General features: G+C 51.0%; 1 protein-coding gene across 5 annotated transcripts in view; it reads left to right on the forward strand.

The window, feature by feature from the left end:
• The first annotated feature begins 5,156 nt into the window (after window positions 1-5,156).
• Window positions 5,157-24,184, forward strand: part of SGSM1 (small G protein signaling modulator 1) — a 119,828-nt gene continuing 100,800 nt past the window's right edge. For all 5 annotated transcript variants that reach the window (XR_004030977.1, XM_030815988.1, XM_030815984.1 and 2 more), the window contains exons 1-2: window positions 5,157-5,321; window positions 5,418-5,461. Coding sequence is in view for 4 of the 5 variants with exons in the window: in XM_030815988.1 (XP_030671848.1) it covers window positions 5,303-5,321; window positions 5,418-5,461 (63 nt within the window). In the remaining variant the exon portion in view is untranslated. The remainder of the gene's footprint in view (window positions 5,322-5,417; window positions 5,462-24,184) is intronic.

Raw genomic sequence — 24,184 nt, forward strand, 5'->3', positions numbered from 1 at the left:
TCGGCCTGAATCTAGCGTCTCTTACTTTCCAGCTGCATGTCTTGGTTAATCTGTTTTTTTTTTTCTTTTTTTTTTTCTTTTGAGACGGAGTCTCGTTCTTTCGCCCAGACTGGAGTGCAGTGGCTCAAGCTGAGCTCACTGCAACCTCTGCCTCCCGGGTTCATGCAATTCTCCTGCCTCAGCCTCCCGAGTAGCTGGGATTACAGGCACACACCACCAGGCCCGGCTAATTTTTTTTTGTATTTTTAGTAGAGACAGGGTTTCACTATGTTGGTCGGACTGGTCTCGAACTCCTGACTTCGTGATCCGCTTACCTCAGGCTCCCAAAGTGCTGGGATTACAGGCATGAGCCACTGTGCCTGGCCAGTTAAGCTGTTTAACTTCTCTAAGCCTCCACTATAAAATGCAGAAAATGGGCCGGGCACAGTGGTTCATGCCTGTGATCCCAGCACTTTGGGAAGCCGAGGTAGACAGATCACCAGAGGTCAGGAGTTCGAGACCAGCCTGGCCAACATGGTAAAACCCTGTCTCTACTAAAAATACAAAAATTAATCAGGTGTGGTGGGGGCGGGCCCCTGTAATCCCAGCTACTGGGGAAGCTGAGGTGGAGAATCGCTTGAATCCAGGAGGCAGAGGTTGCAGTGAGCCGAGATCGTGCCACTGCACTCCAGCCTGGGCAACAGAGCGAGACTCTGTCTCAAAAAACAAACAAACAAAACACAAAATGCAAATAATGGGAGGAAACTACTTCATGGGTTGAGGGTGAATTTAATGAGATAATGTGTGAAGTTCACAGCACAGTGTCAGACACGTTAAGTGCTCAACACATTGTAGCTGTTATCATGATCATTTTTTCATGAACTGTGACGTTATGCATTGTGCCAGCTATCAAGGTATTTGTTGCTTCTCAGCTCCAAATTCATTCTTAAATGTTTGCTCCTCCACAATAGCCCGGACTTTTTTTTTTTTTTTTGAGACCAAGTCTTGCTCTTGTCACCCAGGCTGGAATGCAATGGCACGATCTCAGCTCACTGCAACCTTTGCCTCCCAGGTTCAAGCGATTCTCCTCCCTCAGCTTCCCAAGTAGCTGGGATTACAGGTGCCTGCCACCACGCCCAGCTAATTTTTGTATTTTTAGTAGAGATGGGGTTTCACCATGTTGGCCAGGCTGGTCTCGAACTCCTGACCTTAGGCGATCCGCCCGCCTCGGCCTCCCAAAGTGCTGGGATTACAGGCGTGAGCCTCCGCCTCCGGCCTAGCCTGGACTTTCTCAGCATTTCTCATTTACGCTGATCACAGAGCTGAGCTTTCCCAGTTGAGGGCGCTGAAGAAACATTGCCGGAGAAAGAGGCTTCTCTCGACTGGTTCCAGCTGCTGCACCACTGGTCAGCGCTAAGGGTGTGAGGTGTCATGGGCCAGGTAATGGGATTCTCAGACACGGGGAGGCTTTGGGACCCAGGTAAGTTTTCCTATTCTGGCTATAGGGAGAGTGCAATTCTTCCCAAGCTGATCTTAGGTGATGGTGCCCCTAGTGGTGAGTGTTCCAACTGCAGCAGGGAGCAATCCCTGGTCCCATGGAATTTAGGGCTCCAATGTCACCTGCTCAGTGGGTCCTCCCTCAACCACTCTGTTTCATAATAAAATCCCCACCTGTCTGGGCCCTCCCTGTCTCCCCTACCTACTTTATTTTCCTCCAGAACTTTCCAACATACTCTATTTATTATTTGCTTATTTTATTGTCTGCCTCCTAAGCTCCACGAGGGCAGAGCTTTTTGCCTGTCTTGTTCACTTAGAAGTATCTAGCACAGGCCGGGCGCGGTGGCTCAAGCCTGTAATCCCAGCACTTTGGGAGGCCGAGGCGGGCGGATCACGAGGTCAGGAAAGCGAGACCATCCTGGCTAACAGGGTGAAACCCCGTCTCTACTAAAAATACAAGAAATTAGCCGGGCGTGGTGGCGGGCGCCTGTAGTCCCAGCTACTCGGAGAGGCTGAGGCAGGAGAATGGCGTGAACCCGGGAGGCGGAGCTTGCAGTGAGCCGAGATCCCGCCACTGCACTCCAGCCCGGGGGACAGAGCAAGACTCCGTCTCAAAAAAAAAAAAAAAAAAAAAAAAAAAAAAAAAAGAAGTATCTAGCACAGTCACCTGGCCCACAGTAGGTGTTCAATAAATATCTGTTGACCTGAGTTGCATGAAGGTCAAACATGCCCTCCTGCCAGTTGCGATTGCACCAAACACCATGGAGTCCTTTATCTTGGAGGAAAAGCTCCAGGTTTTCAAGGACCAGCACAGGTCAATTTCCCAGGCTTTGTGCTTGGCAGGAAAAGGAAAAATGTGGGTTTTGAAAAATGATTCCCTAGAGTGAGGCTTAGGCACCCTACCACCTTCCTTTTTTTTTTTTTTTTGAGACGGAGTCTCGCTCTGTTACCCAGGCTGGAGTGCAGTGGCGCGATCTCGGCTCACTGCAAGCTCCGCCTCCTGGGTTCACGCCATTCTCCTGCCTCAGCCTCTCCGAGCAGCTGGAACTACAGGCGCCCGCCAACACGCCCGGCTAATTTCTTGTATTTTTAGTAGAGACGGGGTTTCACCGTGGTCTCGATCTCCTGACCTCATGATCCACCCGCCTCGGCCTCCCAAAGTGCTGGGATTACAAGCGTGAGCCACCGCGCCCAGCCTGCACCCTACCACCTTCCTAAAGTACCCCAGTTAACTTAGGGGTGAAGCCAAGGAGAGGAACTAATGGATCAGTCACTTTGGCCCTCAGGTCAGAATCCTGGCTGCCACTCACTTGTTAAACGAACAGGGATGAAACCCCCTCCGGGCTTGGCTTTGTCAATGACATAAAGAACATAGGTGGAAGGAGGGTCAATAAGATCATGTGAGCAAAACCCAAAGCCCTTAGCGCAGTGCCTGGCACATAGTAGGTGCGCAATATATGATTATCTTTGCTGCCAAGCAACCATTTCCCATTCTCCTGGGGGACTTGCTGGAGATTGTGGAGCAGGGGTTTGTGATTGAGACACCTCTCCCCAAGCCAAGGGGCAGGCTTGTGTCCCAGGTCAGGACAATCAGGCGCTCCCTCCATAGGATGAAAACCTTAAATGAATGGCATTCTCTTTACCAGAGCAGCAGTGCCCTAACCACACTGTCCTTGCCAGGCAAATATTCCCAAGATTCCCCTTTCTGGCCTTCTAGAGCCACCTTGATTTCATCCCGTTTCCCAGTTCTCCAGGCTCCCACGGGCTCTGGGATCACACATTATCTTTCCAGTTTATTTCCTTTTGCCTGAGGAAGCCAAAGTCAGCTTCTGTGGCTTACGGCCGGAGACTCCTGACACTGACCAATGGAAAAAACGGGGTTCTGGATCCACTGCTGCAGGGAGAGGCACTCTAAGCTGCCCCCTAGTCCTTCTGAAGGAAGGCCTGAATACTGGGGGACCCTAAAAGGCATTGCAAATCCTTAATGTCACCATCAAAGTCATTCCGGATCTTGGCCCTGCACCTCTCTGGCCAACATCCCACCACTGTCCCCATTGTTCACAGCACTCCAGCCCCACAGGCATCTGTGCTATTTGTCACTGTTTAACTGGACACACTCCCTCCTCAGGGCCTTTGCATTTGCTGTTCCCTTGACTCAACTTCTCTTCCTCCAGAAATCCCCACGGCCTACTCCTTTTCCTCTTTGCTTAAATGTCACCTGCTCAGTGGGGCCTCCCTCAACCACCCTGCTTCAGAATACGATCCCCAGGGGTCTGGGCCCTCCCTGTTCCCTTTGCCTACTTAATTTTTCTCCAGAACTTTCCAGCATGGCCTGTCCTTTTCTTATGTATTTTGTTGTCCGTCTCCTAAACTCCATGAGGGCAGAGCTCTTTGTCTGTTTTGCTCACTTAGAAATCTATAGCACAGTCACTTGGCACAGAGCAGATGCTCAATAAATATTGACCTGAGTTGCATTCTGGATGGATACAGTTAGGAACTTGGGGTGACCAGGGGCTCTTGATGGAACAAGGCTTTTCCCACAGAGCCCACTGCTTGCTCAGCCCCAGAGATGCTGGCTGACAAGTGCCTCCTGTTGGGGCCAGACTCCTGGGAAAACCCCACTCCTCCAGTGATCTCCATGTCGGGGAGGGAGCCACTTAAGTCCCGGCCTCTCCTGGATGGATAACCAGTGTCCAGTGTATCTTAGAAGACTCTTTTTTTTTTTTTTTTGAGATGGAGTTTCACTCTTGTTGCCCAGGCTAGAGTGTGGTGGCGCAATCTTGGCTCACTGCCACCTCTGCCTCCAGGGTTCAAGCAATTCTCGTGCCTCAACCTCCTGAGTAGCTGGGATTACAGGGGCACGCCGCCATGCCTGGCTAATTTTTGTATTTGTATTTTTTTATTTTTTGAGACGGAGTCTCACTCTGTCGCTCAGGCTGGAGTGCAATGGCGCCATGTTGGATCACTGTAACCTCCGCTTCCCGGGTTCAAGCGATTCTCCTGCCTTAGCCTCCCCGGTAGCTGGGATTACAGGCACCTCGCCATCATGTCCGGCTAATTTTTGTATTTTTGTAGAGACAGGGTTTCACTATGTTGGCCAGGCTGGTCTCGAACTCCTGACCTCAAGTGATCTGCCCGCCTTGGCATCCCAAAGTGTTGGGATTACAGGCAGGAGCCACCGCGCCCAGCTGGAAGATTCTCAATAATAATAATTAATAATAATAACAGTAACAGTGGCAAGCATTTATGCTCGCTGGCCTTTCCCCCTGGGTCTGTATTAAGGGCTTCACATCCAATATCGCACTTAAGGCTCAGATCGTTCTGAGACCCATGATGCCCATTTTATACCACATTATACCCATTTTAAAGATGAGAAAACTGAGGCTTGGAGAATATCAGTAGTAGCCCCACCATTTCCTGTGACTTCCTGGAGCCTCGCCCACAGAGGAAGGTTCAGGAAGAACGCTTTCCTTCCCCGCCCTAGGGAAGAGGGAGGGACGCGGGCGCTGGCGTGGAAAGTGGGGGAGCCTGAGAGGCTCGGGCGCTGGGTGCGCGGGAGGGAGCGTGCGTGCTTGGCGCGAAGGCTCCTGGCGCAGGCGACCCGGCTGCCCCGCCGCGCCGTGTCTTTCCGGAGGGGTGGGGCGGCCGCCTCGGGTCCTGACGTCGGGCGCCCTCCGGCCGTCACTCAGCGCTCGGCCCCGCCCCTCCGCGGCTGCAGCAGCAGCAGCAGCAGCAGCAGCGCCGAGGCAGGCCGGAGGAGCTACCGCCGCCACCACCGCCGCCACCGCCACCGCCTCCTGGGACTCGGGACGCAGCGCTCGGAGCCATGGCCTCGGCCCCCGCGGGTAAGAGGCCGCGGGACACGAGGGCGGCGGGAGGGCAGCGCCCGGCCCCCGCACACTCCCTCGGCTGACCCGCGGCTCTCGCTTCTTGTCCCACAGAGGCGGAGACCCGACAGAGGCTGCTACGCACCGTCAAGAAGGAGGTGGGTGCCGGGGTGGGGGCGCTGGGCAGGACTTCCCCGGCAGCAGCAGCCAAACGGGAGAAGAGTCTTCGTGGGAGGGTGGCCTCTGGCGGCGGGGGGCGGCCAGACCAGGTGTAGGGCTCACCTGGGTGGGCATTGACCTCCCGCAGGGCAGGAGGCGCAGCGAGGGAGTTTGGGGGTGGGCATAGGTATGGGGAGGCTTTGGCCCATTTGAGGCTTTGTGCGGGGGTTGGATGCAGTGTGAGGGCACTCCAGGTGTGGGGCACACCTGGATGTATCCCAATAGGACCTCCTTTTGTGGAGGAGCAGGTGGGTGCGGCTCAGGAAGGGGACCTTCCAAGAGAGACAAGCTGCTGGGGGGACCCCCCACAGGGTGTGCTGGGGGAGGGGCTCTGAATGGGGCTGCCGAAGGTGGGGCACGCTTCAGGAAAAGGGAGAAGGAAAATAAAGCCTCCCTTCCCAGCCCCCAAATTCTCAGTCCTTGGAGCCACCTCCAAGAGCCAGGGGACTCTCTCCCTGAGAGTCCGAGGTCAGTGAGCTGCTCCCCTGGCAGTAGGGGTCCCTTCACTCCCCCGGCCCCACTCCCACCCTGCACACTCAGAAGGTGAGAATCAGAGAGGTTCTGCCATTCCTCTGCCCCTCCACTCTCCCTGGGGTCAGCGGGGGGATGGGGGGGGGCAGTCTAGTCTTTAGGGCTCATGGCCAATGACCTCCCAGAACCCCACAGACAGAATTTATAGTCCTTGGGCCTGGGGTAGCATTTCGATGCCTGGACTGTGTGCTCTGGTGTGTATGCCTGCGTGGGTGAGGACCTGTGGCTGTGAGTATGTGCATATGAGAATGTCTGTGCATCTTTCTGGAGATACCTAAGTGTATCTCTTTGCATTGTGTGTACACATATCTATGTGTGTCTGTGTGTGTATCTGTTTTTGTAAGGGTGGGTCTATGTGTGTGTATTGTGTGGTGCATGAGTCCGTGAATGAGTGATGGTGTGACTGTGTGTATCTTGAGTAGGTGTGTGGCATGTGATGCATGAGTCTGCGTGAATAACGGGTTGTGACTCCGTCTGTGTGTGTGTGTCTGTGTGTTGCCCTCCCCATTCTTAAGCCTTAGACCCCATTGCTGCTGTGTCTTCATCACTTTTGAACCTTATCAGCGCTTAGCCCAAGGCCTTGCATGGCAGCAGACCTTGTGGGCTGGCCTGGTTTCTGGGCCTGGCTTTCAGTGTGTGTGTGTGTGTGTGCCCCCGTGCGTGTGTGTGTGTATGTGTTGGGGGTGTCAGCTGAGGTGGCAGCATCCAGCATCACTGATGACCCCTCCTTCCCTGCACGGTGGCAGACAGCCACCAAGGGCAGCCTCGAGGCTTGGACCTGTTGCTGCCCCTCCCTCCTCGGGGAGCATGAGTATGTGTCTGTGTGTGTGTGTGTGTCTCTGTGTGTGGCATGTCCTATTTTGTTTAAAGAATGAGCTTCAGGGCTGCTTGCACATTCTAGCATTTTCGAATGAGACATGCAAAATACATTGGATCCCTCAGAAAGGCCCAGAACTTTTCAGCTCAGCCCTTGTATAGACTCCTGTGGATATTCCAAGGGAGGTCTGTCTAGAACTTCTTTTCTTTTTTTTTTTTTTTTTTTTTTTGAGACGGAGTCTCGCTGTGTCGCCCAGGATGGAGGGCAGTGGCGCAATCTCCACTCACTAAAAACTCCGCCTCCTGGGTTCACGCCATTCTCCTGCCTCAGCCTCCCGAGTAGCTGAGACTACAGGCGTCACCACGTCTGGCTAATTTTTTTTTTCTGTATTTTTAGTAGAGACGGGGTTTCACTATGTTAGCCAGGATGGTCTCGATCTCCTGACCTCGTGATCGCCCGCCTCGGCCTCCCAAAGTGCTGGAATTACAGGCGTGAGCCACCGCTCCCGGCCTGGAACCTCTTTTCAACAGAACTCACAGACCAACAACGTTCTTGTCACTTTCAGGGGAGGGGCATGTACCTTACAAAGCACCTGCTGTCTTTTTGTTCATGGTTTAACCAGACCTACATGTAATATGTGCCCCCGAGATGTTTTTGCCTGGGGTGGCTTTGTTTTTAAGGCAATGGTTGGTTGAATTGGGGAGGGGGCTGCAGGCAGAAGAGAACACCAGTAAGACATCTGGGGAAGGCTCTGGCTGAGGCCCAGGTCCCAGCTCAGCTACCATCTTCCTCAGTTTCCTGCGCAGGTCCCTTCTCTCTAGGAGTCAGTTTCTCCACCAGCAGAAGGATGCATTAGTACTAGTGTCCTTTAAGGTCCGATCTGTGTCAGTCTAGTTTGGGTCTTGGGCTCAGAGAGGGATAATAACTTGCCCAAGAGCACCCAGCCAAGATGGGACAGAGTTGGGACTTACCCCCAGGTCTTTTTGATGTCAGAGCCACACTCTGACCCTCCCATGCCACAGACATGCTCATCCAAATCTACACGGTGCCACACCTCGGACAGAATGTGTGGCTAGTACAGTTTCTACTGTACAGATGAGAACACTGTGGCCCAGAGACAATAAGTGACAATTCAAAGGCACAGAACCAGTGTGGGGGAACAGGTTCCGGTCTTCTGTCTTTTGAGTTCCTATTCAACATAGGTACCCTAAGAACATGGCAACAACTCGGTGCCCCCCAAAGCATGTCTCCCCTGTCCTTTCCTTCCTTTGCTTACCTCTTTGGGGAGCATCTCTCTCAGTGTCAGAGAGCCAGTCTCTAGTGGAATAGAAGGGAGAGCTCTTTGCCTAGAAATCTGAGAGTCAAATCAGATCTCCCTCCTCCCCACTCTCTGGGTTCAGAGGAGCCACATCTCTGCTTGTCACCGCCTCACCCAGAGACTGCATTGTGTGTACACAGATCTACATGTGTCTGTGTGTATATCTGTCTTCTGTGTGTACATCTGTTTCCCCAGCCTTCTTTCTAGAAGGAGTGCCTTAACAATCGACATCTCTAGATAGGCTGGGCAGCTCTGCAAGGTTTGCCAGAGCCACTGCAGCCACCAAGGGGCCAACAGAGGCTGGGAGCTGGAAACTGTCCAGTGCTGGCCTGGAGAGCCAGTTGGACCCCGCACCCATGAGGCAGGTCAAGAAGGAACTTTGGGCTCAACTAGGGCTGGATTCCAACCCCCAGATGCGTTTATTTACTGAGGGCTGTGTGTCAGACCCTGCGCTAGGTTCTGTGGACGTAGCAGGGACAGGCCCCTTGTAGACAGGCCCTGTCCCTGTCCTCCTGGGGCTGACCTTGCAGTGGAGCAACCACACTCCCAACAGATACTTTATCACAATTACAAGGAGAATTACAGGCTGTGCACAGAGGTGTGAAGGAGAGGCACCCAGGGCTGCAAGAACCCAAAACAGGGACAACTGACCATGTGCAGGGGCCCACGATGTGACGTTTCAGAAGGCAGGTGCAAGATGAGTAGGACTTTAAGGTGAAGATAAGGGGGTTGAGAGACACTAAGAAAAACCATCCCTGGCAGAAGGTTTTGTACATGCAGAAGCTTTGTGGCTGGAGGGAACGCTGTGAATTTGAAGGAACCGAAGTGACCGGACCAGAGACAAAGGAGAAAGGTGCAGATGCAGAGAAGGCAGAACATGTGGTCTTATCCCAAAAGCAAGGGAAAGGAGTGGGGAGGACATCGAGAACAGGGAAAGAAGGTGATGGAGCTGAAATTGCTGGCCTGTTCACTGCACAATCTTAGACAAGATCTGTCTTTACCCTTATCAGTGTGTGGGTTTCCGTTTATTCATAATGGGGATGAAAATGATTCAGCTGGCAAGATAAACCCTGCGAGAACACCCACCACGTTAGCCTGAGCTCCTCCAAGGCAAGCATCCTTTTTTTTTTCCTCTGTCCTCGGTGCCACCAAGAGAAAGCTGGAAACAAGGTGGCCTCAGCTGCAAACAAGGTGGCCTCAACGTGATTTCCTCCGGTTAAATCTGACCAGCTCTATCTTGGCTCCTTCCTGGCTTCCTTTACCCTCCCTGCCAACCCTTAATTTTGTTTTGGTTCCCAGAGCGAGCAGGGACTGGCTTCCCGTTGCCATAACAACTGCCATTAAAGAAGCCAGCCATGTGATGCTAGTTGATAATGGAAGCAAAGTGACTAACTGCCTTGTTTTCCTGCCTCTGGGCTGGGCCTAGAAAGCGTCTTAATTGGAGGGGAGAATGCAGGGGCTGGTGGCAGGCAGATGAGACCCCAGGAAGGAGACAGGGAGATGAGGCAGGTCCTGGAGGGGAAGCTACATTTAGCTCTGCAGACCGGAGCTGGTGGAAGGGCTGTAATTGTGGAGCCATCATCACAGCTGCTGAACCGAGCCTGTTTGGAGAACTGAGCCTCCCAGCCTCTGGGTTAGGGGCGATGAGATGGGAGAGGAAGGCAGGACTTGCAAAGAAGGTCGGAGAAAAACGAGAGACGCAATTGACGTTACCATGGGGACCCTGCAGTTTTACTGTGACCCAGTGGTTCTTAATGAAGGGGAGCAGCTTTGTCTCCCATCCCTAGGTTGGGTTGCCAGATAACATCCAGGTCGCCCAGTTAAATTTGACTTTCAGATAAACAGTGAGTAAGTTTTTAGTATGAGTATGTGTTGCTAAATCTGGCAACGCTACTCCAGGGGACATTTGGCAATGTCTGGAAACATTTTTGGTTGTCACAGTTGGGGGTGCTACCAGCATCTAGTGGGAAGAGGCCAGGGATGCTGCTCACATTCCTGCAATACACAAGACACCCCCTCAGCCCCCCACCACTAGGAGCACAAAGAAGTGGCCGGCCCAGAATGACAACGCTGTTAAGGCAGGAAAATCTGCTCCCCGCTCACCCTACCCATCTTGCACCCACCGCGCCCTTCACTTCTCTAGGCTGATCTGATACGAATGTCTGTTCTTGAACAACTCATTCTTACTGCTTTTAGATTGTCTTGAATGCGTATTTGGAGTCCAAAGCCGGGGTGGGGGTGGGCAGGGACAGTGAACGAAGTCTTGGCTCCCTAGCCATGTCATTTAGGGAAAACTTCCCCAGAATGCGTCAGTTTCTCACCTGTAAAATGGACTTAGGCCATAGAAGAGAGATTGGACTATGTAATAACATTAGTAATTCCTGGCCGGGCATCGTGGCTCATGCCTGTAATCCCAGCACTTTGGGAGGCCAAGGTGGAACGATCACTTCGGGCCTGGAGTTTGGGACCAGCCTGGGCAAAATAGGAAGACCCCCATCTCCACCGAAAACAAAATAAAAATAGCAGGGCATTGTGGTGCATGCCTGTAGTCGCAGCTATTTGAGAGGCTGAGGCAGGAGGATCCCTTGAGCCCAGGAAGTTGAGGCTGCAGTGAGCTATGATCGCATCACTGCACTTCAGCCAAGGCAACAGAGCAAGACCCTGTCTCAAAAAAAAAAAAAAAAAAAAAAAGGAAAAAAAATTATGATCAGGCGCGGTGGCCCACGCCTGTAACAGCACTTTGGGAGGCCAAGCTGAGTGGATCACTTGAGGTCAGGAGTTTAAGACCAGCCTGGCCAACATGGTGAAACCTCATCTCTACTAAAAATACAAAAATTAGCCGGGTGTGGTAGCATGCGCCTGTAATCCCAGCTACTCAGGAGGCTGAGGCAGGAGAATCGCTTGAACTCGGGTGGTGGAGGTGGCAGGGAGCTGAGATGGCGTCACTGCACTCCAGCCTGGGTGACAAAGCAAGACTCAGTCTCAAAAAAAAAAAAAATTAGGCATTCCTAATTTCCTACCAGTTTGCTGGGGGCTTCCAGCTTCCTCTGTGCTGGGCACTGTGCCGTGAACTTCTGAGCATTATCCCCTTCACTCATAAAAGCCCTAAGGGAGAGAACCATCATCTCTTTCCATGATAGATGAGGAACTGGAGGCACAGAGATGTTATGCAGCTCGCTTTAAGGTCCCACAGTCAGTCCGTGGAGGAGTCAGGATTCAAACCTCATATTGCCAAGATCTAGGGGGATGGCCTCATGACCTTGGCTTATAGTGGGCAGTGGTGGGGAGCTATGAGCTTCAGAAAAGTCCCTGGAAACACAGCTTGGCTTCAGGCATGTGCAGGGGAAGGAAATGGGGCAGGAAAGGTCCATTAGTTCCAGCTTGTGCAGGGCTGTATGTGCCAGGCTGTGCCATTTGAACTTCCCATGGTGGATAATGGGGAGCTATAGAAGATTTATGAGCAAGGGAGGGTTTTGCTTAGGGCTGTACTTCAGGAAGTTTCAGCCAATAGCAGAGACCAGGATAGACAGTTTCTGCCAGCTCTTAGAAGAAAACTTTCTCCCTCCCTCTGTTTTCTTTCTCCCCCACATCCATTCTTCCTTCCTTCCTCCCACAAATATTTATCAAGCATCTACTATGTGCCAGGCCCTGTTCTACAAGCTGCAAACTGAGAAGTGAGTAAAGCACAGTCTTTGCTCATATGCCTTCATTCAGTGTACAGTATAGTGGCAGGAGGGCATATAGACAAAACGATAAATATATATTTAAGGTAACAAGGGCTCCAAGGAAAATAACGGCAGGAAGAGATGGGAAAGGCTTGCCAGAGGAGGTGGTCAGGGATGGCCTCACTGATGGGATGGTGTTTAAGCAGAGACCTGAAGGAAGGAAGGGAGCAGTGTCAACATCTGCAGGAAGTGTGTGCCTGGCAGAGGGAACAGCATATGCAGAGGCTGTGAGTTGGGAACAGACCAGCTGGGAGGCCAGTGAGGCTGGAGTGAAGTAAACGAGTAGAGATGAGGTTTGACAGAGCGGGAGGCTGATTGCTCAAGACCTTGTCCATCGAAGGCATCGAAGGCTTTGGCTTTGACTCTGGGTGAGATAGGAGCCATGGGAGTATTCTGAGCGGGGGAGGAACAGGCAAGTTTTGGGGACAAGTTGAGAGGAAGCAAAGACACCAGATCATCAGATAAGACAGGAAACGTCTGCCTTTGCTAAGCTTTTCCATTCTTGGGCTGGAATCACAGCCCCCCACCCACTACTCGCCCCACTGTGCCAAGGAGAGACTCCAAAAATGCATGTGCTTGAATGAATGCGGGAATGCCAGGTGGGCTATTTTGGGGCTCTCTGATGCTGGCAGGGTTGACTCAAATCAGCTTGCGTGTGTCATGTTTGCTGGCTTAAGAGGGCAGGAACGCTTCTCGTGAATAATGCAGCCATATCCACCCGATGCGTTTTGATGCTTTTTCAGGTCTCTGGCAACCTGGCTTCTGGGAGCTTTTACTAGTGATGAGCATCTGTGGCAGCTTAGGCATGCTGGTTCGATGTGGCGAGGCTGGCAGAAGGGCCCCTGGCTTGCTTGGCTGTGTCTCTTGTACCATGTGGCCGGGTCTCCCCCAGCCACCTCATGAGGTGCTCCAGGAGCTGGTGGTAGCATTTGTTGCTGGCCGGCCGGTAGGAAAGGGCATTTTGGTCACCCCTAAGGGCCTGCGTTGCTGTCTGCAGAGCCCAGGATGGGAGGTGAGGAGACCTGTGTCCTTGTTCCAGTTCTGACCCCAACAATGCATGTGGCTCCTAACAGGTCCCTTCTCAAGGTCTCATTTTCCTGCTTTCTAAGTGGACGAGGTTGGACAGCTCCAGGATTCCAAGAATCTCAACTCATCTAATTTGGCCAGTGTCACTGTCTGAGAGCCAAGTCTTTGTTTTTTCCACTCTGAATTTGCCAAGTATTTATTTAAGACTAATTAAAACTAAGTAGTTGATAAGACTTTTGGAGTGCCTTCAGTTCACTCAAGGAAAACCAGGGCTTAAGTCACGTCATTCTAATGGGATAAAGATTTAAAAATAAAAATAAAAATAAAAAAGACTAGCATTTTATATCGATGACCTCATTTAATTATTGATCCCCCATGAAGTAGATAAAATCCCCTCTTTTATGGATAAGGAAATCGAGGCACAGAGATGGCAAGGAGTTCACCCTAAGGTCACAGAGATTGTCATTGGTACAGCAAGGGGTCTGGCTGCACAATCCTCCTCTGTATCACTCTTGAGCTAAAACCAGCAATCCACACAGGGTTCCAAGCACCACCAGAGTGTGGGGTCAGGGAGAAGGCCACAACAGCAGGGGCCTCAATTACCACTGTGCTATCACTGGCAGTTGGCAGTATTTATGGAGGGGTCAGGCACACTACATGGCTCACCCTTTTGGGAGTAAGATGGACTCAGTCCCAAAAGGACACTTTGCTGCCCTTTCTGGTCACATCTGAACTTAAAGATGCCCTCAGCGCAGGATCTTGCTGTCTCTAGGTAAGCCCTGACCTGGAGGTGCTACAGCCCCCAGGGCAGTGCTGTGGAATGAGTCAGAAGAGATATTTCTTGAGGTCCAAAGGGACAAGCCCTCTAGTGGGCTGAGTCTTGGCTGGCTGCATCGCCATCATGGGGAGGGCAGCTGGGTCTTCCCTCTGAGGCTGGCTGCCCATCAGCTCCTGGAGACAGTCCCTCAGCCTAAGGAGCTCAGAGTTCCTGGTGACTTTCCTGGTCCTGCACTTGGTTGCTGTGCACTCCTGGACAAGGGGGCTAAGAATGCTAAACTCAGATGTGGGGCAGTGTATTTTTCTTTCACTTAGTGATATAGAAGATGAGATGAATAGATTTCTATGTTTTTTCTTTGCACAATTTTGCAGGAACTCAGATTGTGGGTATTTACAAAGCACAGTAACAGTTCGTTTTGTAGTAAGGCCTCATTGAGAAAATGGATAGCTGAGGCCCTGAGAGTTCAAGAGACTTGGTGATGTTACCAAAATGCCAGGGTGTTGGCGTAGGTCCTGCTGCTGGCCATACAGAAGGCCAATCACTGAGATAAGTATTGCCCGGGAAAAAGTCTGAGTCCTGCAGCCGAGGAGATGGGAGATCAGGCTCACACCTATCTTCCTGACCAACTAAACTCAGGTTTATATAGCAGGGAGGAAATTTAAGTGCATGGAAGAAAACTGGAATTAGAGGGGCTGGGCGCAGTGGCTCACGCCTGTGATTCCAGCACTTTGGGAGGCCGAGGCAGGCGGATCACGAGTTCACGAGATCAAGACCATCCTGGATAACATGGTGAAACCCTGTCTCTACTAAAAAAAATACAAAATTTAGCTTGGCGTGGTGGAGGGCACCTGTAGTCCTAGCTACTCAGGAGGCTGAGGCAGGAGAATGGCGTGAACCTGGGAGGCAGAACTTGCAGTGAGACGAGATGGCGCCACTGGAGGGTGAAAGAGCGAGACTCTGTCTCAAAAAACAAACAAATTGGAATTAGAGAGGGGTAAGGAAAAGGAATTGGTCAACAGGAAGCAGGTGGTGGCTTAGGCAGTCATGCTAGGTGAGGGGTGTTGCATCTCTTTGTCCAGATGCAATGATCTGGTAAGTTTCAGTTCCTTGGGGGAGGCCTGATGTTTGGTTTCCTGAGAAAGGAACTCAGATAAGACAAATGTAACTTTCTGGAGTTTTAAAACTGGGAGGGTCAGTTTCTATGTGTATTCAAAAGAAACCATAAACATTAGTTCTATGAGATAGTTGGGCCAGTTTCAGTGATACTTGGGGCATTGAATGAACTCCTTTTTAATTATTATTATTTGGTAAATTATGCTTACTTGGTAAATTAGAATTGTAGCAACTACCATTTACCAAATATTGCTGTAAGTGCTTTGCTGTCTCTCATTTAATCCACAAAACAACCTTCCTACACAGTAGGTACAAGTAGCAACTGCTCTTTACTGACAAGGAAATTCATGCTCAGAGAGGCTAAGAAACTGAACCAGGACTACAGAGCTGAGAAACAGCAGAGCAGGGTTTGTTAGCCAGCTCCATCCTCCATCCTTTTCAAGTCGGGTAAACCCTGATAAAACTAGCTAGAATGATAATAAACATATAAAAACAAAATGAAAAGAGAAAGTGAAGATAAAAAATTGATTTCTTTTTTTTCTTTCTTTTTTTTTTTGAGACGGAGTCTCGCTCTGTTGCCTAGGCTGGAGTGCAGTGGCACAATCTCAGCTCACTGCAACCTCTGCCTCCTGGGTTCAAGCGATTCTTCTGCCTCAGCCTCCTGAGTAGCTGGGACTACAGGCATGCACCACCATGCCTGGCTAATTTTTGTATTGACGGGGTTTCACCATATTGGCCAGGCTGGTCTTGAACTGACCTTGTGATCCGCCTGCCTTGGCCTCCCAAAAGTGCTGGGAAAAATTGATTTCTTGGTTTAAGTGTTTGGGAAGTTCAGGTGCACCTATATCCAGGGGCGCCAATGATGTCATCAGGACACTGTCTCTCGCCATCTCTCTGCATCGCCGCCTTCTGTTTTGGCATTATGCTCAGCCCTCTGTGGGGAGGTAGAGTGTTGCCCAGCAGCTCTAGGGGCACATTCTGCCAGCTTGGCATTGCTGCAGAAAAGAAAACCTCCCCTTCCTAAGGGTTCTAGCCAAAGTCTTGGGATTCGGTCTCATTGGACCAGTGTGGGTCACTTGCTTCTTTTGTGCCAGTCACAGTGGGATGGATTGCTCCACTTGGTCACGGAGGGGTGAGGGGTGGAGTTAGCCCTGTGAGAGTAAGGAAAGGGACACCAGAGGAGAGTTACAGTGAAATCACCAGACGGGGAGATGGAAAGCAGGCAGACAAACCACAGATGTCCACATCAAAGGGCTGAGGGTGCCTGCATTTGGAGTTCAGCCTGTGATGCGGGAGGTATACACTCTTGTGCTCTATGCCTTTCTACAGTCCTGAGTGTTGCCTAGGGATGTACTGTGTGCCAGGTGATTACTGGATCAAGGATTTCTATTCTACAGGTGTGCAAATCCCTGAAGTTGTAGAAACACCTTGTACTTGCTGTATGGAGAAAGTATCCTCAGATCCTCAGCTTTTTTTTTTTTTTTTTTTTTTTTTTTTTTTTTTTGAGACAGAGTCTCACTCTGTCGCCAGGCTGGAGTGCAGTGGTGCCATCTCAGCTCCCTGCAACCTCTGCCTCCCCGGTTCAAGCGATTCTCCTGCCTCAGCCTCCTGAGTAGCTGGGATTATAGGCGCCTGCCACCACGCCTGGCTAATTTTTGTATTTTTAGTAGAGACTGGGTTTCACCATGTTGGTCAGGCTTGTCTCGAACTACTGAACTCGTGATCTTCCTGCCTCGGCCTCCCCAAAGTGCTGGGATTACAGGCGTGAGCCACCGCTCCCGGCCATGAGTATCCTCAGCTTTTGTCAGGACCTCTAAGGAATCCACAACTCAAATACCCAAATACGGTTCAGCATCACCCTGTGTCTTGGTTGGGGCTGGTGTAACAAAGTACCGTGACTAGGTAGCTTCAAAACAACAGGAATTCTCACAGTTCTAGTGGCTAGAGTCTGAGATCAGGGCGGCAGCATGGTTGGTATCCGGTTAGGGCCTTCTTCCTTTTTGCACACTGCAGACTTTTAATCATGTCCTCACATGGCAGAAAGGGGGTGAGAGAAGTCTTTGGGGTCTCTTTTCTAAGAGCACAAATCCTGGCTGGGCACAATGGCTCACGCCTATAATCCCAGCACTTTAGGAGGCCGAGGTGGGCGGATCACCTGAGGTCAGGAGTTCGATACCAGCCTGGCCAACAGGATGAAACCCTGTCTCTACTAAAAATAGAAAAATTAGCCGGGTGTGGTGGTGGGTGCCTGTAATCCCAGCTACTCAGGAGGCTGAGGCAGGAGAATCGCTTGAACCTGGGAGGCAGAGGTAGCAGTGAGCTGAGACCATGCCACTGCACTCCAGCCTGGGCAACAGAGCAAGACTCTGTCTCAAAAAAAAAAAAAAAAGAAAGAAAGAAAGTACTAATCCCATTCAAGAGTCATCCTCATGGCTTAATTACCTCCCAGAAGCTCTTCCTCCTAATACCACCACTTTAGGATTAGGATTCTATTTATTTATTTAGAGACAGAGTCTTGCTCCATTGCCCAGGCTGGAGTGCAGTGGTGCGATCTCGGCTCACTGCAACCTCTGCCTCCCGGGTTCAAGCGATTCTCCTGCCTCAGCCTCCTGAGCAGCTGGGACTATGGGTGCCTGCCACCACGCCCGGCTAATTTTTGTATTTTTAATAGAGATGGGGTTTCACCTTGTTGGTCAGGCTGGTCTTGAACTTCTGACCTCAGATGATCCACCCGCCTCGGCCTCCCAGAGTGCTGGGATTACAGGTGTGAGCCTCCGCGCCCAGGCGTGGATAAGGATGTTAAAATACGAATTTTAGAGGGATATGCCAAAGCACTGGGTCTGTAACCCCCTGCAGAATGGTGTGATACAGAGGTGATTGCAATACGGTTTCCTGTCCTCAGTGTGCCCAGAAATGAACTGGTACCTCTTAGTTTCTAAACCAGTTCCAATAATAATAGCTTTCCGATAAAAATAACAATAATTGGCCGGGAGCGGTGGCTCACACTTGTAATCCCAGCACTTTGGGAGGCCGAGGCGGGTGGATCATGAGGTCAGGAGATCAAGACCATCCTGGCTAACATGATGAAACCCCATCTCTACTAAAAATACAAAAAATTAGCCGGGCGTGGTGGTGGGCGCCTGTAGTCCCAGCTACTCGGGAAGTTGAGGCAGGAGAATGGCGTGAACCTGGGAGGTGGAGCTTGCAGTGAGCCGAGATCGCACCACTGCACTCCAGCCTGGGCGACAGAGCAAGACTCCGTCAATCAAAACAAAACAAAACAAAACAATAATCACAACCCCAGTAATAATTATAATTAGCATTTATTGGGCACCTACTTTGTCCAGGCCTGCCTTGTCCCAGTATGTTAGCTGCGAGTCACAAGTGCTATCTACATTTCAATCAAGTTAAATTTAAATTGAATTTAAAATGCAGTTCCTCAGTCACCCTAGCCATATTTCAAGTGCCCAATAGCCACATATGGCTGATGATAACATGTGGGACAGCACAGGTATAGAGTGTTTCCCAAAAAGCCTATCCTGTTCCAGACAGTATGCTATGCACTTTATATGCATTAGTGTATGTAATGTCAAAAGAAAGCAAACCCAAGAAGCATCAGAGGGAACAGATGAGGAAACTGAGGCCCGAGGTCACCCAGCAAATAGAGCTGGAGATTGACCTGTTTATGTTTTTACTTAACCAGAGTGCCTCCCTTGATCTGGCACCGGCTATGTGCTGGGTCCTGTTTGAGGCCCTCTGCCTCTATTTATTATCCCATTTTACAGATAAGTACTGTAAATTGAAGCACAGAGAAGTGAAGTGACTTGCCCAAGGTCACACAGCTGGTAAGAGATGGAGACAGGATTTGAAACCAGTGTTAGACACACTATTGGATTGCTTCTTCTAAGGTCAGATGGAGGAGGTTAGTCCTTATCCAGAAAGGTAATAAATACTTTCTGATGTACCTGTGTGTGTTTTAAGCAACGATTTGGGAATTTCCTTTGCCGTTTTCTGCAGCTGCCCAAACCACCTTCCCCTCCACGCCCCCAAGTTTGGCTGTCTTCCAGGGATCTTGGGTGGGCTCCAAGTCTTCGTGTATCTTCCTCATCCATGAGGCCCCTGGTCTGTGGAGATGGGGGTGCTGCCAGGGAAGCCAGACGCAAGCAGTGGGCAGGCACCCAGGAGGAGGCTGGCCAGTCTCCAGAGTGTGGGCTGGGAATGGAAAACGTGCAGGCTGGTTTCTCTGGGGATGGAAGGAGGCCGGGGAGCGTCTTCACAGCTCCATCCTCTCCTGTGCATGGGCGTGGCAGCCTGAAGGACGTTTATACAAGAATGTCCCCGAGAGAATGCCTTGGAATCAGGCCCTGGGGGAGCCTTCTGGTCAAGGGGTGTCTGAGGAACCTGGGCAGGGTGATAAGGGGAGGCTCATTTGTAGGAACCCCAGCCCCAGAACACCCCTTCCAGGTCATGGCAGGTTGGCCGGCCCTCACACTGTCACAGGACAATGCTGGTGCCTATTTATAGCAAGCCAGTAAACGATTAACTCGGGCCAGGCTGGCAGCAGCCAAGTTAGCGGTGTTCGTTTCTCCCATAAGCCCCAATAACCATGTTTAGGGCAGGTTATGCGGGGAGGAATTGGAGGAAGAATTTTTCTAATACTCTAAAGGTCCACAGGCTCTTATCATTTTTCATTCCCCCCTCCCCACTGCCACCTATCCCATGGCCTATGTGGCTTTGTTTTTGCTATCTATGCTGTGTGGAAGTGACAGGAAAGATGGAAGGGTGTGGGCAGGAGTGGCGGAGGCACGTCTGTCCTGAAACTGCATGTGAGAGGGAGTCCAGGACAGGAAACTTTGATCCACTCACCAGCATTTGCTGAGCGCCCACTGTGTGCCAGACTCTGTGCTGGGCATGGCGGAGACAACAGTGAGCACAACAGGTGAGATCCCTGCCTTCAACCTAGAGGGCAGAGGCGGATAATGACCATGCAAACAGATGAAGAAATGCGATGAATTCAGAAATGGGTGAGAAAACAGCAATGCAGTGGGAAGAGAGAGAGGCTGGGGTGAGTTGGGTAGGTGGCAGCTTACCTGGGCAGTCATGGCAGGCCTCTCTGAGATGGTGGCATTTGATCTCATATCTTTTTTTTTTCTTCCTTTCCTTCCCTTTCTCCTTTTTCCTTTCTTGATGGAGTTTCACTCTTGTCACCCAGGCTGGAGTGCAGTGGCGCGATCTCGACTCACTGCAACCTCCACCTCCTGGGTTCAAGCGATTCTCCTGCCTCAGCCTCCGGAGTAGCCGGGATTACAGGTACCCGCCATCATGCCCAGCTAATTTTTGTATTTTTAGTAGAGATGGGGTTTGACCATGTTAGCCAGGCTAGGTCTCAAAATCCTGACCTCAGGTCATCCACCCTCCTCGGCCTCCCAAAGTGCTGGGATTACAGGCATGAGCCACCGCACCCAGCCTGAGCTGGTATCTTGATGATGAAAAGAAGAGGCTGTGTAGAGAACTAGGAATGGTAGAGGGAATGGCAAGAGCAAAAGCACTGAGGCAGGGAGGAACGTGCAGCATTGGAGGAAGGCAAGGGAGCAGGAAGGGAGGAGGAGAGAGATGGGAGACAGGCCAGGGACAGAGTGTTCCCCTGAATGTCCCCCTGAGGAGGTGGCAGGGAAGGTTCCTGAGCTGACACCACCAGACACCTTCTCTACAAAAGCTCCAAAGCCCATTGCAGGTCATGTTGGGCTGCGGGCACAGGGGATCCCATTGCGAAGGAGGCGCTTAGCCTGTCTGCTGAAAGTCGGGATCCCTGCTAACATCTTCCATGACTGACAGTGTGAGGAAAGGACATTGCTTTCTTATTTTTCCCCCCAAAGTCTGTATTTAAGACTGATTTATTTATTTTTTTTTTTTGAGACAGAGTCTCGCTGTCGCCCAGGCTGGAGTGCAGTGGCACGATCTCGGCTCACTGCAGGCTCCGCCCCCCGGGGTTCACACCATTCTCCTGCCTCAGCCTCCCGAGCAGCTGGGACTACAGGCGCCCGCCACCTCACCGGGCTAATTTTTTGTATTTTTAGCAGAGACGGGGTTTCACTGTGTTAGCCAGGATGGTCTCGCTTTCCTGACCTCGTGATCCACTCACCTCAGCCTCCCAAAGTGCTGGGATTACAGGCGTGAGCCACCGCGCCCCGCCTGTATTTAAGACTTATTAAAGTCTTATTAGAGCAGTTTTAGGTTCTCAGAAAAGTTGAGCAGAAGGTGCAGAGATTTCCCTCATATCCTCGACCCCGCCACACGTGCAGCCTCCCCCACTGTCAACATCCTTGGCCAGAGTGGTACCTTTGTTAGGATTAATGAACCCACATGGACACTTATCCCTCAGAGTCTGCAGTTGACATCGGGGTTCACTCTTGGTGCTGTGTGTTGTGTGGACTTAGACAAATGTCTGAGGGCATGCATCTGCCATCACAGTATCATGAGGAGAGTGTTTCCACTGCCCTGCAAACCTCCCATGCTCTACCTGTTCATCTCTCTCTCTCTTTTTTTTTTTTTTTTTTTTGAGATGGAGTCTCGCTCTGTTGCCCAGGCTGGAGTGCAGTGGCGTGATCTCGGCTCACTGCAACCTCCACCTCCCAGGTTCACGCCATTCTCCTGCCTCAGTCTCACGAGTAGCTGGGACTACAGGTGCCCGCCACCATGCCTGGCTAATTTTTTTTGTATTTTTAGTAGAGATGGGGTTTCACCGAGTTAGCCAGGATGGTCTCAATCTCCTGACCTCGTGATCTGCCCGCCTTGGCCTCCCGAAGTGCTGGGATTACAGGCGTGAGCCACCGCGCCTGGTCTTATCTCTCTTTTCTTTCCAACCACTGGCAGCCCCTGATCTTTTCACATCTCCATAGTTTTGCCTCTTCCAGAATGTCATATTGTTGGAATTGCTTAGTACATAGTCTTTTCAGATTGGCTTCTTTCACTTAGTAAAAGGCATTTAAGATAGGACATTTCTTTTTATCACCACGATTCCTCTTGGGGAGCCAATGTGGAGCAGAGAGGGAGCCAGGTGGTGCTGGGCATGCGGGGAGAGATGTACTGTGAAAAATGATAGCCAAGGGCAGAGGTGGAGCTGGCAGGTGCCACTGTCCCCTGGCTCTGGGAACAGCAAGTTGGCTGTGACTGTGATGTTTGGGTTCAGAGGGGTAAGGGAGCAAGTGCATTGGTCGCTCTGCCACTGGGGTCTCCACTGCAACACGGGGCTCCAGAGCAAGAGACTTTGATTTAAGTCCCAACCTCCTCACAGGTCTGATGGTGTTTGCCTCTCCCAGGACAGCTGCCTCATTGGGAAAATGGGAATAATAACAATGACACCTACAATGCATGGTAGTTGTGAGTTTTTGGGCTCAAGTGTGTAAAGCACCCAGTTGTGAGAAACACCCATAGGTGTCTCTTGAATGAATGAACAAACCTACTGTGTGCCAGGCTCAGTGTAGGAAAGACATTCCAGGGTTTGAATCTTGCCCTGCCGTTTCTAAGCCTGTGCTCTCGGGCAAGTCATTTCACCTGACCGGAACTCAGTTTCCTCATCTGTAAAGTAAAGAGGGTAATTGTACCCATTTCACAGAAATACTATGGAGATTAGATGAGATCATACCCCAAGGCATGGTGCCAGGCACTCAGTAAACAACATTTTATAAATAAATGCTGGCTATGATGACTTAAAACAAATACATAAAGCACTGAGCATGCAGCAGCTATTGTGCCAAATGTTTTAAATGTATTGTCTTGCCAGGCGCGGTGGCTCACGCCTGTAATCCCAGCACTTTGGGAGGCCAAGGCGGGCAGATCACGAGGTCAGGAGGTTGAGACTATCCTGGCTAACATGGTGAAACCCTGTCTCTAATAAAAACACAAAAAATTAGCTGGGCATGGTGGCAAGTGCCTGTAGTCCCAGCTACTCAGGAGGCTGAGGCAGGAGAATGGCGTGAACCCGGGAGGCAGAGTTTGCAGTGAGCCGAAATTGCACCACTGCACTCCAGCCTGGGCAACAGAGCGAGACTCCATCTCAAAAATAAAATAAATTTTAAAAAAGTATTGTCTTGGCTGGATGCAGTGGCTCCTGCCTGTAATCCCAGCACTTTGGGAGGCCGAGGCGAGTGGATCACTTGAGGCCAGGAGTTCAAGACCAGCCTGGGCAACATTAAAAAAAAAATTAACTAGACATGGTGGTGCGTACCTATAGTCCCAGCTACTCAGGAGGCTGAGGCAGGAGGATTGTTTGAGCCCAGGAGTTCGAGGCTGCCGTGAGCCATGATCACGTCACTGTACTCCAGCCTGGGCAACACACTCTGTCCCTAAAAATATATTTAAATAAATAAATGTATTATCTTATGCCAGTGAGGTAGATGCTGATATCACCTATTTCACAGATGGGAAAGCTGAGGTTCAGAGAAGGGACAGGATTTACCCAAGATCATGCATGGATAAGCTGGGATTGGGATTCTGGGAGTCTGATTCCAGAGCCTGATGCAGCAGGTGTTACTCTAGGAGCTCAGAAGATGGGCAACCTGCATTGAGTGCTGGGCTCAGGAGGGAATGCGGAGGGGGCACGTGACTTGGCCCTGGAGGACTGGGGGATTTTTCCAGAGCTGGAGACAGAGCTAGGAATAGGTGAGGATATCAAGTGGAGGGGACTGCATGGGCAAGGACCAGGAGGTGGGAGTCACCTGGGTCGCACAGAAGGAATGGCACGTGTGACCACAGCCTAGGGTGTGGGAAGGGAAAGAGACAGGATTTAGCAGGGAAGGAAGGTTTGGCCACAGCATAGAACCAGGCACAGCTTGTAGGGCTGCGGCACCATCTCTCCCCCTCCCCACACCCCAAGTCTGTTGGTGTCTGTGCTTTGGAGCTTCCCAAAATACTCCTGTCCCCACCCCATCACCATCACCAGCCCCATTCCAACCCCTCCCAACTGTCACCTCCTGTGTGCCTCACCCTAAAAGATTTAAAAATTAAAAGCCGCCAGCTCTTTCCATAGGCTGCTTCTCCCTGATACAATGTCCTTACATCTGTTCATTCCTTTGAGTTCCACGGTGGCTATGTGGGGGCAGTCACAGGGGCGATTTTTTTCTCTCCTTTACAGTGGGAGAAACTGAGACCCAGAGAGTTAACTTATATTTGTTCTTCAGATCTTGAGCCATCACCACGTTCAGGAAGCCCTCCCTGACCTTCCCCACTACCCTGTCAGGTCTGGTTTCTTTGTTACTCACCTAGAACCAAGGTGCAAAGAACTGGTCTCACTTTGTAACGATTTACCCATTTTGTGATTCCGTTTATATCTTTCCATCTCCCTGGACTGTAAGG

Source organism: Nomascus leucogenys, chromosome 7b, assembly GCF_006542625.1.
Source record: "Nomascus leucogenys isolate Asia chromosome 7b, Asia_NLE_v1, whole genome shotgun sequence".
Classification (NCBI taxonomy): domain Eukaryota; kingdom Metazoa; phylum Chordata; class Mammalia; order Primates; family Hylobatidae; genus Nomascus; species Nomascus leucogenys.